The sequence below is a fragment of the Spodoptera frugiperda genome, chromosome 25 (genome assembly GCF_023101765.2).
Source record: "Spodoptera frugiperda isolate SF20-4 chromosome 25, AGI-APGP_CSIRO_Sfru_2.0, whole genome shotgun sequence".
Lineage (NCBI taxonomy): Eukaryota > Metazoa > Arthropoda > Insecta > Lepidoptera > Noctuidae > Spodoptera > Spodoptera frugiperda.
The window spans coordinates 21,245,194-21,263,625 of NC_064236.1; the positions used below are offsets into that span (position 1 = coordinate 21,245,194).

Below are 18,432 nucleotides of genomic sequence, written 5' to 3' on the forward strand. Positions count from 1 at the left end.
TAGTATGTAGTATGAGGAATTCTCAACAATATTAACATAAATTGAAGCCCTCCTCAACTCTAGACCTATGTATCCCATGTCTTCATACCCAAAAGGCCTACTCCCTCTTACACCAGCCCATTTTCTGATTGGCCGGCCACTTATTGCACCTACCTGCGAAGATCTCACAGCTGCAAATACATCCCACCTGGTCCGCTACGAGCGCATCGAACAAATGAGACAAAGTTTTGAAACGCTGGTCGCAGGAGTACGTGTCGGAACTGCAGACAAGGACCAAATGGCAGTCCAACACCGGCACAATAGCACCCAATACATTAGTGCTCATCAAGGAAGACAATTTGCCACCCTTATAATACTGCCTCGGTGGGATCTCGCGTTGGTGCGAACGTAATCGATTAACTTTTGCACCACATAAAACTTACCAGCTATTGCTTAGAGGAAATTTGAAATCATGGCCGTCCATTAAATTCAAAAACGTTCCCGTAAAACGAAAGGAGTCGGTTTGCTATCTCGGTCTAGTCTTAGAAAAAAACTTTTCTTTTATTGAACATATTAAGGCTATTAGAGAGACAGCCAAAAATAATTTCTATGCACTCACGCGAATTTCGAAGGCTATCTGGGGTCTCTCTTTTCTTACACTCAGGACCATATTATTATGACACTCCCTCTCACCTCGCCTAAGACGAGAGAAGTAATTGGATGATTTTCCCCCCTCAAAAAAAAAAAGTTTGAAATAACCGCTATTTTATATTCTTTACAAATTGGTTTTATTGTCCCATTAGCTTTTACCCGCGACTTCGTCCGGTTGGTGTTCAAAATGCTGCCGTATGTCATGTAAAATCTGAATTACTTGAGAATATGTTACTGTTAGCATTTTTAAAGATATGTATTCCATAGAGACCACGACCGCCGATTCATCATTTTATAATCACGATGAAACGTAACCAATCATAATATATCCTATACTATCAATAAAAAATACATTATTTCGTTGTTATTTTCCATAAAAAAACATTCGTGTAAGCGTAACCTCAAGACAAACAGGGTTACTTTCACATTTATAATATTAGTAAGGATTAGTTTTGACGCTGTATTGTCGTTATATTGTTCCTACATATGTCAAAACTAAAACTAATTACTTGTGTGCATGTGTGTCAGGTATGAATGGGTGTGTATGAATATTTTCATCGGAGTATTTTGTTGATTTGTATCTGTTTCATGTATCAATTGTTCAGAGAATTGCTTTTTAATTTCTTTATTATTATTGCACTTACTTGATCAGAGGTGCTCTGCAATGTGGGATAATTCTGGGAAAGCAGTTATGAATTGTTCAAGTAAGGATTTTCTATAAGCTGCTTTATTTGTTTCCAAGTAGGTGATTTTATTTATTATTATTATAAATATGTACACTTACAATTTGAAATAATGCTTCTATACAAATAAAATAATCTTTAATTTTATCTTTCAAATCAAAAAAATAACTGCTCGATGCCACAGGATACCTAGACTGCATTGGAATAAATTAATACTTGAAGTTTACGTACCTAACTAGTGATCGTATTTGAGCATTGTCTAGTGTGAGCGAGTGTCCAGTGGAGCTGGACCAACATGCTGCCACGCATTTTTATTTTCAATATATTTAATCTGACAGTTTATAATATGCCTGTTTACACAGTTCACGCTTTATACAAGAATTAATATTTTTTTCATTCAGATTCAGTTTGGTAGTTGGTATATTATTATTATAACATTTAACACGAGGTCAAAGTGCAGATATCCTTCGAGAGGTTACCTCGATTTCTGCACTTTGGACAATCGGAATTGCGGTATAGCTAATAGTTTAAGATCCCACCTAAGAACGACCTTCACCGATCTGTCAACCAGGTGAAATTGTATTTTAAAGATTAAAATATGTTTGTGAATGTATATTAATAAGGTTGCCATTATAAAAATGGTCAAGGCTATGGTATGTGTCTACCCACTGATAGTTTAGAAGTCGGTGCCACAACCTCATAACAAAATGTAACTTACCGATACTACCTGTACCTTTTTTTACGCCATGGTGGGAAATCCTCATGTAGCTCCGTCGTCTGGGTTGGCCGAAAGGGACTGTCAGACTCTTACTGACTAAAACCCACCCCAGTGTCTGGTCTCACACGTGAGTATGAGGGAGCGAGAAACGAAATTCTTCAGCAGCCCCCGAACTCGTGGCGGCCTGCCTTGTCAATATGCACAGAAGAGTGAGGTGTTAATCTCCTCCGTGCTACGTCTCGGAGGCGCGCATGGACACAACACGCGCTACGATCTCGGGTCCTTTAGAACGGAGTGACGGGGACGTCCCCAAGTCCGAAAGCCGCCAATGAGAGCAATTTCTGCTCTCCTTCGACGCCCGGTGCGCCTGCTGCGGGAAGGTACAGAAGTTGTGATTTCCCTACCCCTCTCCGCAGCCTCCTTCTGCGACATGACATCTTGGCAGAAGGACACCACTGCATCCCACGACTCTGCACTGCTGACCATTTTTTGGACAACAATCGGCAGTGACCCGTCGTCACCAATCTCGGATTTGAGGGCACGACGCTGTTCGTCCCAAGCCACACACTCCACGAGTGTGGGCTGCGCCGAATCCTCCTCCCAACGAACGCAGTGAATGCACCGAGCGTCTGGCTCCCTGCCTATACGATACAGAAACTTCCCAAAACATCCATGCCCCGAAAGCATTTGCGTCACATGAAATGACAGGGAGCCATGTCTTCTCCCGAGCCAATCAACGAGTACTGGCCGGATTGCCTCGATGATGTTGAAGCCAGCGGTAGGACGTTGGAGCCTTTCCCGCTATTCCTCCACTAAAACCTGACGAAGCTCCAACCGATGCAATATTATCTGCCGTTGCATCAGCTGGACACCCTGTTCTTGCTGTTCCATTCGCCGCCGATATAGTGACGCGAGTACTTTCGCCTCAAGGTCCCAGGGCGGGGATCCGGCCAGTACACAAGCCGCCTCGTAAGATATCGTATGAAAACCCCTGATAACTCTGACCTATATTACCTGTACATGTTATATGTATCTGCTTAGGTTTTAATATAATTTTGTTTAGTACTTGTGGCACCGACTTCTAAACTAGCTGTGTGTAGACACAGGCAGTACATGGGCAGTACCGTACAATGATAGTTGCTTTTTGGTTTTTATTTTTTGGAAGTCGGTTTTTAACGTAGTTTTAATTTTATTAATACACGTTTTACTTTTCTGTTCCTGAAACAAGTATTAAAAAGGTCAATGGGCAAAATGTATGGGAAAAAAACCCACGGCGGACAGAAATGAAATTATCAGGATATATGAATAAAATGTGTCTAGTTTATCATGGTAAGGGTCGCTTTCTTGTGGGATGTGGGAGAGTAGAGAAAAATAAACTTTTACATAATTATTTATTCGGCGTGATTTATATCCTTAACATAATTCGCATAGAGCTGAAAAATGGCATAGACGTTAATTACACCATTATAAACAAAATGTCAAAAATCCCCATCGATCTTACTTTTAGTAAAAAAAATATTGAAGGTTAAAAGGTCAAAAACTTTGACATACTTCCCAAATCGATTAATTAAGCTGAAAATTGGCATAGATGTTAACTACATGATTATAAACAAAATGTCAAAAATCCCCATCGATTAGACTTTTACCAAATGAAATATTCAAGGTCAAAAGGTCACAATTACGGTTTTTTCTTTTTTTCTCGAAAACGGTAAGTTCTATCGTTAAAATATGTTGGACACGGTTGTAGATCATACAATTTTCTACAAAAATGGTTTATCATTTTTAGTCTTACGACTTTTCATTCGTGAGATATCACGGTTTTAAATAAATAAATCATAGTTTACATAACTCAATGAGTTTGACTCGCTATCTCCCGCGCGATTTTACCTGCTCCTATTGATTGTAGTCAATAAATGGACTATTTGACACAAAAAGAATAATTCGATGTAGGACAATAGTTCTTGAGATTAGCGTGTACAATCAAATTCTTCTGCTTTAAATATTAGTACTACTTCCGCACAGTTTTATCTGCTACTCAGTTATATTAATTGTAGCGAGATGTTTTATAGCGTATAGCCTTTCTCGATACATGGACTTATTCAACACAAAAATAATAATTTGGTGCGAACCAGTAGTTCTAGACATTAATGCGTTCAAATAATAGTAAAACTCCTGCTTGGTCTCATCCGCTGCTCGGCCCCTGTTGACCGTCGTGTAATATTTTATAGCTTAACCTACCTCGATAAGTAGACTACCCAAAACAAAAAAAAAATCGCAGTATTAGTTCTGGAGATTAGCGCGTAAGTACCACTCCCGCGGTTTTACTCGCTGCTCGGCTCCTAGTATATCATCATAGCGTGATGTTTTATAGCCTATAAGCTTCTTGGATAAATGGATTATTCAACACAATATGATAATGGTCTATAAGTACTGAGCAGAGCGATTGAAACAGCGCCGGAATACTTAGTAACTTCACTACATAGTATAAAACAAAGTCGCTTTTTCTGTCATGTTGTATGTCCCTATGAACGCTTAAATCTTTAAAACTACGCAACGGATTTTGATGCGGTTTTTTTTAATAGATAGAGTAACTCATGAGGAAGGTTTTTATGTATAATACAGGTATAATATATCACCATTGCACCCATGCGAAGCTGGGGCGGGTCGCTAGTAATATATAAGCTAAAGAGTTTGTATCTTTGAACGCGCAAACCTCCAGAACTACAACATCGAATCGTATTATTCCTTTTGTGTTTGATAGTCCATTAATAATTGAGGTAGGTTATAATTAATGAAACATTTGCTATGCTTAATAGAAGGCCAGCATCGATTGAATCTACGGAAAAGTAGTAATTACTAATATTTTAAGCTGAAGAATTTATAGAACACACTAATCTCCAGCACTAGTAGTCCGAATCGAATTGTTTTTTTTTTTTGTTAATTAGTCCATTTATCGAACTATGCTACAAGCTATAAAACATCATGCTACCTACAATTAATAGGAGCCGAGCAGCAGTAAAACCCCGCGAGTATTATATAAAAGACGTTTTATTTCATTAAAACCGCGATATCTCACGAATGGAAAGTCGTAAGGGTAAAAGTGAAGAACCATTTTTGTAGAAAATTGTATGATCTACAACTCTGTTGAACATATTTGTACAATAAAACTTGCCCTTTTCGAGAAAAAAAGAAAAAACCGTAATTGTGACCTTTTGACCTTGAATATTTCATTTGGTAAAAGTCTAATCGATGGGGATTTTTGACATTTTGTTTATAATCATGTAGTTAACATCTATGCCAATTTTCAGCTTAATTAATCGATTTGGGAAGTATGTCAAAGTTTCGACTTAATTTCGTCTATTTTTGGTTCTAACTTTTTTGTCCCATGGATTAACGAAAAAATAATCATACCTAATGTTAAATAAATTGATACTCTTTGATTTGATATCATTTTCATTCGTGTCCGCGACCGGGTCGGATTCCGCCCAATGACCTTTCGATGAAATTTTAAACTAGGTCACCTAGCGAACGTAGTTTAACAAGTCCAGAGTTCTTGGGAATTTTTCATTCATTGTAAATAATAAGATCACATATGACGGTACTATTGTACTTACCTTTAAATTTGTACTTACCTACTTACAAATTACCATTTAAAATTTGTACTTACCTACTCATTGCCTGGCGCCTATTATTTGTATTATAAATTCTCGAGGGGAATGGTGCTGATAGCCGGAATACAGGCTATGCCTAGTTTGGCTACAGATGCTAATCTCAATGACTTAATTGAAATTGTTGCCACATTGCGATTGTAAAGTAGTCCATAATATATTATATTATTATACTAGCTGACCCGGCAAACTTCGTACCGCTACAAACATTTTTTTTTTCGCCTTTTAGACTTGCCCTGGACTTGCACAAATAATTCAAGACCAAACTTAGTTAAATCGGTCCACCTGTTCTCGAGTTTTAGTGAGACTAACGAACAGCAATTGATTTTTATATATGTATAGAGAATAGAGATTATTATTATTGAATTTACGATAAATATATAGAAAAGAGCTTTTACGCGATAAACTTTTTTCGCGTAAAAGCTCTATAAACCTATAATAGAAATTTGTGATGTTCGACATCTTTGTTACGTAGAATAAAAAAAAAAACTTTCTGGTAATGGAAAGTGTACCAGGTAATGAACTTAGTTATAATTAACGGATAATAATATAGAATAGTGCTGACAGCTTTTAAAAAATTTCATTATTAGGTTATGTTGCACCATAAAGCCTCGTCCCCACTAGGAATATTGGTCCAGCGACATGTGTCCATGTGACATCGCCGCGACATCGTTGAAACTGTTCCTTGTGGCGGCGATGTCGTCCGAAGTCGCCTGACATCGCCCGATGTCTCCTGGGACACACGTCGCTCGACAGATGTTCCTAGTCGGGACGAGGCTTAAACCTATAACAATAATAGGGATGATGACTGGGTCAAAAATAAATTATTACAACTATCATAGAAAATATCGTTTTTGACGTTTCGAAAAAAGTATTGAATTTGACTAGTAGGAAATATGCCTATTGTATTAATACATACAATACCTTGTACGGACTTACAAATCGAACGAATGCGATTACATTATTTATTAGAACTAAACTTTGACAGTCGTTCAACATGCGTTCAAGATTGTATTTTTTTACATTTGATGGGTCGACCTTCGGCCGCTATCTCGGCTGATGGTAAGTGATGATGCGGCTACGATGGAGCACGTCTGCCCATAAGCAACCTATTCACTCGGGCTTTGAAGATACCCAGGATAACCTGGGTTATAAACCCATCAGGAAACACAGATTGTGGCAAAGAATTTCACTCCCTAGCAGTTCGCACAAGGAAGCTTGAAGCGAAGCGTTTCGTGCGAGTGGGTGGGATATCTACCATGAAGCGGTGCCGCTTCGCCGATTGTCTTGTGGTTCAAAGATGGAAAGGACTAGGCGGAATCAAGATAATTGCAATTCGCCCGTACACTCTCCGAAATGTCGGATACATTTCGGAGTAAAAAACGGAACTGCTTTACGCCTCTGGTCGAAGATTTGAAGCCGGACTTCCACAAGCGCATTATCACTGATGAGCTTCTTGGCACGCCTTTTGATGTTTTCTAGCGCAACTAGCTGGTAAGTATTTAGCCGAGCCGTCCCAAATGTGAGAACAGTAAGTACCCCACACAGGACCGAACCTGCACTTGCACTTACAGGCTCAGCAATTATTTCGGTGTGAAGTACCGTCTCACCCTTCATAGGATGCCCAACTTCCTACCAGCCAGTCGAAGGTAAATGTAGGCGATAAAGTTACGCCCCGTCCTTTTTTATATTTTTTAATTGATTTCCGTATATTGTTTTTTTGTCAACCATGCATTTATTAGATTATATTATCTATCTTATTGGATTTTTATTTTGAAGCACTTCAATTTGTAAGTAATAAACCATTTAGGTACGGTACGGTAGTTATTTTTTGTCCTATTAAAGACAACCCACTTTTTGTGCAATAGTGTGAAGTGTTTTTTTACTATATTATTCTTTTACTTATGACTGTACTCTACCACGTGTTCACTAAAAAATCTTACAAATCAGAGTTCTCTAGTTTATTACGTTCGTTTTACGACACAATGCGCCCTGACTCGTGAGTCACCCTTTGCGCGTTGCGTGTGCGACTGAAAATACACCCCAACGTAACTTGACCTGCCGACCCCTTCTTTAGCTGAGCCAGTGAATTAGAAAGTTGGGGGAGTCTTTGGTGACGAGAGGTCGATTTATATTAGTGGTGGTATGTAGATAGGGCTATGCGTTTTGTTTAGTTTTTTGTTTATTTCTATGAGTCATACACACTCGTGATTAAAGGATTGTGGTGTGAGTTCAGAATGAATTTATACGTACAAACAAGATGTTTTACAAATTGAGTTATTAATTCCTTAGCTTTGACTTGCCTTTTGCGATATTCAATAAAAACTTGAATATTAAATTTTGACCTACATTTTGAGATTTGTAATTATGCGTTTGCAATTTATACCTTAGTAATGCTAGCGCTTGTGTTTGGCCACAAGTCACAATTGACCACAAGTTGGTCAATTTATTTATGGGACTTTGGCTATTTTTAAACAAGCACTTCAGCGAATAATATATGTTTGATTTATTAGTTCATATCAGTAAGAATGAAGATACAAACTTAGTTTTGTATCAAGATTTATATTTTGATATTTTTTTTACATTTTATTGAAACTGGTTATGCATGAAATAAAAAAAATCTATTAAAATGCATTATTAATCCGATTTATATGTAATCAAAATATGGTCAAGGAACTCGGCAGGTGGATCAATAATTTTCTGGTGCCTTGCCCAGTTCAAAAACCAAATAATAGTCGTTATATGTGCACAGCAACCTACTGTTCTACGACCCATTATGCAGTTGCAGCAATATTGTTTTATGGCTGTCCTGCCTTCAGTGTTATTTTCATATAATATATATACAAAATATGTTTTCCTACTAATGTGTCTACTTTGTATTTTCCCACGCAATAAACTGCAGTTGCAACACTCACACAAAATACAAAAGAACAAAGCGAATAATATCTGTCATTTTGACGAAAAACACAACAGATTGACAGCACTAAAATCAAATTCAAAGCCAACTACTACAAAGACTTGGTCTTATCATAACAAATACTAACAAAAATCGATTTTTTTATAGTGCTAATTTGTACAAAGTTATTAGCATCAGACATTTACTAAAATATAAATAAAATTATTGGTAAATTACATTTTTGTTGAGCAGCCTGTTCAAAAATAGTCAGCTTTGGACAATCTCCTTAAAAAATTAAACACCACACATGGAACTGATGCAAAAAAATTTTTTTCAGCTAACATATCCGTGATTGGTATCTATGGATAGGTTTTTAAAAAGACATTTAGGTTTCTAAACCCATTTGTCGTTTGAAAGTTAGACGCTTCCAAATTGGAAAAATTAGTGTGTGGGGGACACACTCTAACTTTTAAAATAAGAGAGTGAGGAAACTAAAAATAATATATGCTGTAGATTTCAATGGAAACTTACAACGAAAATTGGTTTGAACGAGATATCATTATTAGTTTTTAAGAAATAAAACATTTTCGAAAAACCGCAAATATAACTTTGTCGTTCATACAAACACTATGTAAAACCAAGTTATTTTATAACTTTTATATTATGTGGCATCTACTTGCTGCTACGGAACCCTTCATAGGCGAGTCCGACTCGCACTTGGCCGGTTTTTTTTGTTTTGTGTACATGTAATGTGTGCACTTCTGCCGACCCCTTCGAGGATCAAGAGGCGTTATACATAATTATAGTCCCCGGCACGAATAGTCATATGTAGATAGGTAACATATTATGTTTATGTAATTAATGATGTTTAACTTTTTTTCAGACGCTGATCTGTAACGTACTGATGGCTTTCTTGGCTTTGTCAATTAATAGCCAGGAAACGGGTAAGTGTATTCATATTATCAAAAGAGGTATTGCACTTCATATAATAGTTTATAATACCAAGACGCCTGTAGGAAAACAATAGGGATCATGACGGGGTATCCAAATTAAAAAAATATTTAGTCCGTCAGTTACGTAATGAAAAGATATTAGACACATATTTTTATTTTCTCATATATAATAGGCCAGTTCAGATACCTTTAATAAAGGTAAAAACAAAAAGAAAATTATAGTAGAATGAAACCTATTGGAAATGGAAGAGAATATGCTAAAAATGGAAAAAAATTAAAATTCCACTCCATCCGAGTTCAGGAAGTGCGGGTGGTGGGAGGTTTTGAGAGTAAAAATCGGTTTATCGCAATTTTCCGCGAAATTACAAGTCCTATGAAAAAAAGTTTAATGTCAAAGTTGTACTAGGTGGATTCCATTTTTAGCATATATTTCCAATAGGTTCCATTCTACTATATTTTTTTTTTGTTTCAAAACTTATCTGCACTGGCCTATAAGGTAACAATACTTAGATAAAACGAATGCAACTATATTTAAATCTAGATTCAAATATATCTTCGAAAATAACAAACATTAGATAAGTACCGTGTCTTTGTACTCTTTTAAAAAATCTGCAAGACGGACATTAAAATAAAAATTAGTTATCTAGCCTATTATGTTTAATTTACGCTGTAGGAACGTATGTGTTTCCTTGTTTTGCTTTGGGGGGAGGTCATCTAATGACTTCTCTCGCCTTGGATGGCGAGAGGTAGTGTCTAAGTGGTTCCGGCTGCTCCACAATAAGTAACTAGTAAGGGAGTATTACTCTAAATTAGTTAACCGCATTGTTGCCCTTGAAGTTAAAAATAGAGGGAACTTCAATATATGGATTTACTCATTGTTGTATATTTACTACGGATGGACAATCGGGATGATCGATACAAGGTTGTACAGATTATAGAGCTTCTGTATTTACTTATTCAAGTTACAGTATAAATACAGAGGTGATATTTCATTCCAGTTATGCAATTGAAGCCCCTGGTATACAACAATTGTGGGAATTTACCTTTTAATTTATAAATTTACGTGGAACTAGTTCAACAATACAGATGTCGATCGGAAATTGAACTTTGGAACGATCGACGATGTTAACTGGAAAAACAATGGTTAATTAAACTGAACTCTTACATATTTTAAGCAATAAAATATTAAATATTCTCACTGAGTCGGACTACAAAGTTAAGTGAATAGAACCGAGATAGCAGCTACCTAGATGATAAAAGTATTATTTAGAAAGAAAGTAAAACAGTTTATTTACACGGATTACAAAAATAATGAACATAAATAATAACTGATTTTTACAATTACATATCTACATTACAATATTACCTAAACTAGGTTCCATAATTATATATTTCCTACTAGTTCAAAAAAATAGATGCAACAACGCTTTCGTTGTGTAAGTGTGTTTACCGGAGGCCCAATTACCCCCATTCCCAATCTTACCAATTTCCGACTCCCCGACAACCTTTAAATTCCTAATCCCAAACACTTGGCAATGCACTTGTAACACCTCTGGTGTTTTGGGTGTCCAAGGGGGCGGCGATTGCTTACCCTTAGATGTTTACTCGTTTACCGGCTCATACCATAAGTCCAACCAATATAAACAAAATAGAGCTGAAAATAATACATATACATCATTATCAGTGATAGGAATAGGTAGTGCTTATTAGCCTAAAGTTTGAAGAAAAAGAGAAAAAAGAAGTGGAGACTTCCTTTATATTACTATATTTTTTCCCGGACATCTGCCTGGACAACACTTATAGTCCAGTCATTTGGTACTTTTACCAGGAAAGTTTTCCGGGAGTTTTGAAAATTGGTGATTTTATATATTTGGGTATGACCTCCCGGAGGACACGGTGGAACATATAACATAACATATATAACATCAGAAACAGGAACCTACCTAAACTCCCGTGTTTGTACAACACACATTGTTTGTACACGTGGTGGTGCAGATGAATAATATAATACTTTGCGGCGCTCGTACGCCAAAAACTATTGATTTTATGAAAAAGTTATCAATACATAAATTGTAGGAATTCTTTCTAGTTTAATTTTGTACATAAATATTTTTTTGTTAAATGCTTCCGGACGGAGATATTAATAAAAAACCGTTTTTAGGCGCCATTTTTTCAATATGGCGTCGCGAGCGGCGGTTGTACGAGGTGGCAAAGTTGAAATTCCAAAAGAGCAAACGCAAATCTATAAATTCACCAATTCTCCCTTTTTATCTAGCAAATGACTGGACTATTAAATATATAAAATAAATTTATGTTATTTGGAATAAGTTCGTGTTTTAATAGACATAGCATAACACAGTCGTTACTACGTTTTTCAGAACGTTTTCTTTTGAAGAACATTTTATAAATGGCTTCTATTCTTAAAACCATGAAACGCAGTCTTTGTTTAAAGAAGACGAACTTATTCCAAATAACATAATATTTTATTTTTTATATTTTCGCAATAAATAGTAGCCTAAGTTCTTTCGTTCCCTATTAAGTGTCTTAATACAAAGTTTCACTGTTACAGCTTTAAAAATGACGAATTTCCATATGACCATTCATCCCCTATTTTTACCCACTCTCCCCTATTTTTATGAAATAAATAGTAGCCTAAGTTCTTTCGTTCCCTATTAAATGTCTAAATACAAAGTTTCACTGTTACAGCTTTTAAAATGACGAATTTACATATGAAACGTCTTCCCCCTTTTTTACCCATTCTGCCCTATTATTTTGCAATAAAAAGTAGCCTATGTTATTTCGTTTATCTATACTAATATTATAAAGAGGTAAAGTTTGTAAGTTTGTATGTAATGGGTAATATCTGGAACTAATGATCCAATCCTAAAATTTTTTCACTGGTAGAAAGCTAAGTTATTCCTGCTAGATTTTCCATGGATTGATGACCGTCTCGAATTATTATGCCCACGTTGTCGTTAGTTAGTGTTCAAAAGTTATTGTCAGTCTGTTGTTGTTGTTTGTTGGTTTCGGTCGTTTGGGTGTTCGATAATTGGTTCTCTGAATTGTAATCAATTACGTTTATTTCTGTGTACGTTTTGTATGTTCGTACTTCGAAATAATCGGTAAATATTGTAATTGAGAGTGGTAGAGTCGCTCTTTATTATTTTTTTTTTCAAGTCTGTGTAGTTTGTTTTCTAATAAAGAAACGAGCATGCCTAAAAGGAAATCGCAACTGTCCCGGCAGACATCACAGACAAGAGTAGCTTGAGTACGTCGTACGGAAGAATCTGCTCCAGAAAATAAGCAGCGCCTCTCGAGAAATCTATTTCTCGATTGTTCTCTAGAACATAAGCTCCGACCGCTCAAACCGGCTCGTTAGCCAAAATGTGAGAGCATCGCTAGCCTGTGCTCGAGAAACTAGCGCTGAACGTGCACAACGATTTCGCTGATTTAAGGCAGCATGTTTTTGAAACGAGGTGTAGGGAGACTAGCGCTATTCGGATGATCCGTGAATACCGCACGATCTCCGTGGAGGCGGCTAACCTCCTTGCGGGATCACCGCCGTGGGATCTGGAGACGAAAGTGCTCGCGCACGTATACAGCTTGCGTGTGGAGGTGCATCGCCGGGGCGAAACCCCACTGCCGCGCCAAATTAGTACGTGGCGGGATGAGCTCCGGCGCGATCTCATGGCGGAATGGAAGCAACGACTGTCGCAACTGAGGACTGTTCTCGCTGTTATAGCAGCGGTAATTCCCCTCTTTGAGGAGTGGCTAAAGAGGCGTCACGGCGCCCTCACATACCGCCTGACGCAGGTGTTTACCGGACACGGAAGTTCCGGTAGGTTCCTGTTTCTGATCCGGCGGGAGAAAACGCCCGGGTGTCGGCATCGCGAGGACCACCCGGAGGACACCGTGGAGCATACAGTAGCGTGCCCTGCATGGGCTGAGCACCGCCGTGTCCTTAGGGATGTGATCGGCGACCGGTGACCTCTCGCGTCCGGCTCTGGTTCAGGCCATGGTGCGGAGCGAGGGGGAATTGGACGCCGTCTCCTTCTGCGAAGCAGTCATGCTAGCTAAGGAGGAGGCGGAGCTCGCGTGAGGGAACGATCCTCCTCACGCCCCAGGCGCCGCAGAAGACCCTCCGGGAGTCGGGGGTGGTTTTTAGTCAGTAAGAGTCTGACACTCCTTCCCGCCTCACCTAAGGCGGGAGAAGTCATTGGATGATTTTCGCCCCACAAAAAAAAGCAGCGAGCAGCTACAGTCAGAGCACTAACAGCTACGATAGCGCCAAGTGTGATCTTATGTTAAAACAAAAAAAAATCCGCGGATGAAGTCGCGGGCAGAAGCTAGTCTATACTAATATTATAAAGAGGTAATGTTTGTAAGTTTGTATGTAATGGGTAATCTCTGGAACTAATGATCCAAACCGAAAAAATCTAAATCACTAGTATAAAGTTACATTATTCCTGAGTGCTATAGGCTATACATTATTTTTATAACATGTATATTAACCGAGCAATCACAACTTTTGTCTAGCAAGTTGGATTAAAATTGCTCATAAAACAGATTAATATGCATGCGCTGCCTAAACAGTTGTTTAAAATTGAAAACAATGTATGGCAAGCTGGTTTGTCTTAATGATTTCTACAAAAAAGTCCGTAACACCATATTTCTATCTTTTATATTTTGCCTTTTATACGTCTTTTATTGTTTTAAAAAACATTTTTTATTGGCTTACTTACTTTGTTTGATTATTTAAGCAACAAAATATTAATTATTATCAAAATAAATTATTTCAGTATCACAAGGACATCATACACATGGGTCATACACAAAACGGCTTAAAAAAATATCAGAAAAAAAGTTGTTATTTTTTGTTCAAAATAGTCTCATTTGTTGGGTAATGTTACAAGTAATTAGATGTTAGTAAAAAACCAGATCGTTATTTAAATTTCAGCAAGTTATTTAACTTTAATTTTTTTATACGTCCACAGGAAAGATAAATTCCACAGAAGATAAGTTATTTGTCTGATTTGTCATTTATATGCTTTTTAAATTTGTTATAATTAACAAAAAATATTCAGCCCAGTACCTATATGGAAAGTACATACAAAAAATCTAACATATGATTGTTAGTCTTAGTTGTAATCTTAGCGCATGCTGTGGTCTTATATAAGTAAAGGAATACACCTACAAACTACTCTATATACTTAATGTATAATTATGTATTGTGTCAAATCTAGGTTTTAAACTAAAAATATTCGCAATATTGTGATTATTTTTAATTTTAGTCTTTTATCATAATGAACAACGTTAAACTAATTAAAATATAATTTAACAAATATAAAGATAGGTATATAAATTAATAATATAAATTACTTAAAATAGGTATATAAATCATCTAGGGTTGTTTTTATTTTCTTAATTTAGGTTTATATTTTATTATTTATTTTGCTATTTTTTGCTATTTATTGTATTTCAGAAACCTAGGTAACATCAATAGGAATAATTTACTAATGCTAATACACTTAATACTTTAAAAAAATATCCTTGAAACAACTGACATAAGTTTTAATATTTTAGATCTCTTTTCTATGGAAACAAAATTGTTATATTATGTTATGGTCACGGTAGAGTAACATAATGATGATGTCGCGGGCAGAAGCTAGTCAGACATAAAGTGTCTAAACTAAATACAAAGTTTCACTGTTACAGTTTTAAAAATGACGAATTTATATATGATCAGTCATCCCCCCTTTTTACCCGACTGCCAAGGAAGGGTTATGTTTTTTTACCCATTCTGTCCTATTTTTTTTTACAATAAAAAGTTTATTTATTATATTAGTAGGGATTCTGTGCCCCAACGCACACTGCTTCGATGTTAGGAACACACCTACATTGCTTAGACAACAGTGAACTTTATACAAATGCAATAATGCTCAACTTGACTCTACATATTATTTAGAAAACGTTTGTATGGGATAAAGAAAAGGGCAGTTTTTAGGGTATTTTCCGTCAATTATTTGATATTTTCTCGCCGTAAAACCATCCTTGAACTTAGACGAATATTAAAAAAAAGAATTGGCCAAATTGGTCCAGGCGTTCTTGAGTTATGCGCTTACCAACACATTTAACAATTCATTTTTATATTATAGATATCGTGGTTTTGCGGGCAATCCGGGGTCGAGAAGCACGGCTGCCATGTGGCCAGGGAACCGTGTTCCTGGACGGGCCAAACTCGTTTATACTTTGGTTGAAACATGATCATGACTTCCTTTACCGGTTTCCTAATGAGGAGTATGAGCACGGGTAAGCTTACTATTTGATAAATATAGTTAAAATATAATTTTTCTTCCAGATTTTAATGTTTTGTTTTGCTTCTTCGTCAATGAAATAATCCGATTTAGTGAGTTAGGTGCCTTCAATTATGATGATAGGGCGAATCCACAACTGCGTTGCGGCGTCGCATCGCAAAAACGACGTCGAACCGCAATGCGATGCGATATCGCAACGCAAAAATTTCATCGGATACGACATCGTACGACAAGACGATGTGACGACGTGGATTCGCTCATAGATTACAAATATTATTTTGGTTTTGGTTTCAATAATATTGCTTGGATGTTGCTCTCATGGTGAAATTGTAAACTTGACCATCAAGCTTGCAACTCAATCAGCTACATCTTGCATTACAATTTACTATTATTAAACAATCTGAATCCTTTTTGATATTAACTTCTTATCTTTTTTTTAAGCCTTATGAACCCTGACCGCGTAGTGGAGACTACTTGCAACCCTGGTTCCTGTCGAGACCAGACTGCTCTGATACTGAAGAGAGTGACAAATCACGACGCAGGACTCTATCGCTGTAGGGTTCATTACCAGACGTCCCCGTCGGTTGATCATCTTATCCAACTCCGAGTCGTCGGTAAGTATGGTTATGCAGCATTGAAGTCCAGTTGGTTCGGTTTTAGTTTTGAAATAAACAACAGATTTGTGCTAAAGTACGATGATTTCTTAAATTCATGTGTGTACTCGATATTGTCTGTTGTGTATGTGTATGTGTTAATAATTTCAATGGTTTCAAAGTAAGATGCATTTGTTACCTATCACGGTCTACTCTTATTGTGAATGTGATCAACTGATCATAATGGCTGACAAAAACCGAGACCGAGCAATAACATGCTCTCTAACGCCTCGACCAACAGTGAAGATTAGTTAATATATATTTTTTTTTCATGGATCACGACGGTAAATGGTCAGACGTATCACTTGATGGTAAGCAATCGCCACCATGAGGACATTTGAAACACCAGAGGTGTTACACGTACACGTGCGTTGCCGTCCTTTTGGGGGTTAGGAATTTAAGGGTTTATAGCACTCCCTATTCCATAGTGGAAGCTGATAGTCCAGAAGTGAACTGAAGTGGATTTTGGAAGTGAATAAGCCAATAATTCAGTGTTTAATCTTTCAGATTCTCCAGGAGCACCAACGGTGTACAATGGCGACGAAGAGGTCAAAGGTGTCACCGTGGGTCCACTCAGTGTCGGCTCCGATTTAATCCTGTCGTGTCGCGTACAGAGTAGTATGTACCAATACCAATGCTTTTGACCATATTTTTTTACTAAATCAACACTGAATTAGACTTTTTTTTGACCCCAAGGTGGGAAATCCTCATGGAGCCCTCTCGCCTGGGGAGGACGAAACACTGAATTAGACTTACGTTAATTAACTTTGGTTGTTATTTAATTATAATTTAGCATATAAAAGGTTTAATTTAAATTAAAGAAAACCTTTAAGACTGTGGGTCATCCAGCACATATTAAAGGCTCTAATGACTGGCTTACTGACACACAGTCGAAATTATTGGGTGTGAAAAGCTTGAGTAGTAGGTGTTGATCAGTAAGGAAGCTTTAACACAATATTTTTAGTTTTCTCAAGAACTATCTACATACAAAATTCAGGATCCTCAATTACAATATAAAACAAAAACGAATATGGTTTCTGTATGTTATACTTATAAGTGATTTTTTAACATAAATATAAACTGAGCACATTAACTTTACAGAAGATCCTGAGACCGAAGTGTATTGGCGGCGCAACGGAGTGATGATGGAGAGGACCCACCTAATCAGGAGTGACGTGGTGCGAGCAGACATTCACCTGTACAACCTCTCGCGATCGAATGCGGACTCGCATTATGAATGTCTAGCCCAAAACTCGGACGTTTCAGAGCCCTTAATTAAAAGCATCGTTATAAAGATGTATCGTAAGTACCACATATTAATACTACTTCTCTATTCTTATGTATTATTAGCTGACAATGATGGATTTCGGACTTTGTGACTAGTAAAAGTAGCCAAATTTACCCCTTAGTACATCAGCAGCCTGCCAATAAAGTATCGTTAAAATCAAACAGACATCGGCTTATTCACGTAATTGTTTGACGAAGAACTCGACTAGTTTTAAGCCATGTTAGAGGCTCATATTCATGAGAAATTGAGCAGCATTCCGCGACACACAACGCGGCGATTGTCGCGCTGCTACTGTAGCAGCGTGACAATCGCGCCCTCTGCCTGGAATTACGCGTACTATCTGACGCGCGCGACGATGTTGGCTCGTTAGACTCGTTCGCCGGCGGCTGCGTAGGTGTTGGGTTCGATTCTCGGGTCGACGCAAAAACGGTGTTACATACCGCGCTCACTGTGTCACACTCCAGACCCGCAACATTGTAGGCTGACGCAGATTGTAGACTCGGCTTCCAGACAGGTGGTAATGTCCAGCCACCGTCTCTGTTGAAGTTGGGACGGCGACTTATTTCGATGGCCTCACGTATTTCCGCGGTACGAAGTATTTCTCCCTCGCTAGTACAGAGACCTTGTCG

At 37.4% G+C, this 18,432-nt stretch overlaps 1 protein-coding gene across 1 annotated transcript in view; it reads left to right on the top strand.

The window, feature by feature from the left end:
* LOC118267376 (uncharacterized) overlaps nt 1–18,432 on the top strand; it is a 35,716-nt gene that overhangs the window by 11,903 nt on the left and 5,381 nt on the right. Inside the window, exons 2-6 of the mRNA XM_035581296.2 lie at nt 9,479–9,539; nt 15,704–15,857; nt 16,304–16,476; nt 17,023–17,133; nt 17,617–17,817. Coding sequence (XP_035437189.2) covers nt 9,479–9,539; nt 15,704–15,857; nt 16,304–16,476; nt 17,023–17,133; nt 17,617–17,817 — 700 coding nt within the window. The remainder of the gene's footprint in view (nt 1–9,478; nt 9,540–15,703; nt 15,858–16,303; nt 16,477–17,022; nt 17,134–17,616; nt 17,818–18,432) is intronic.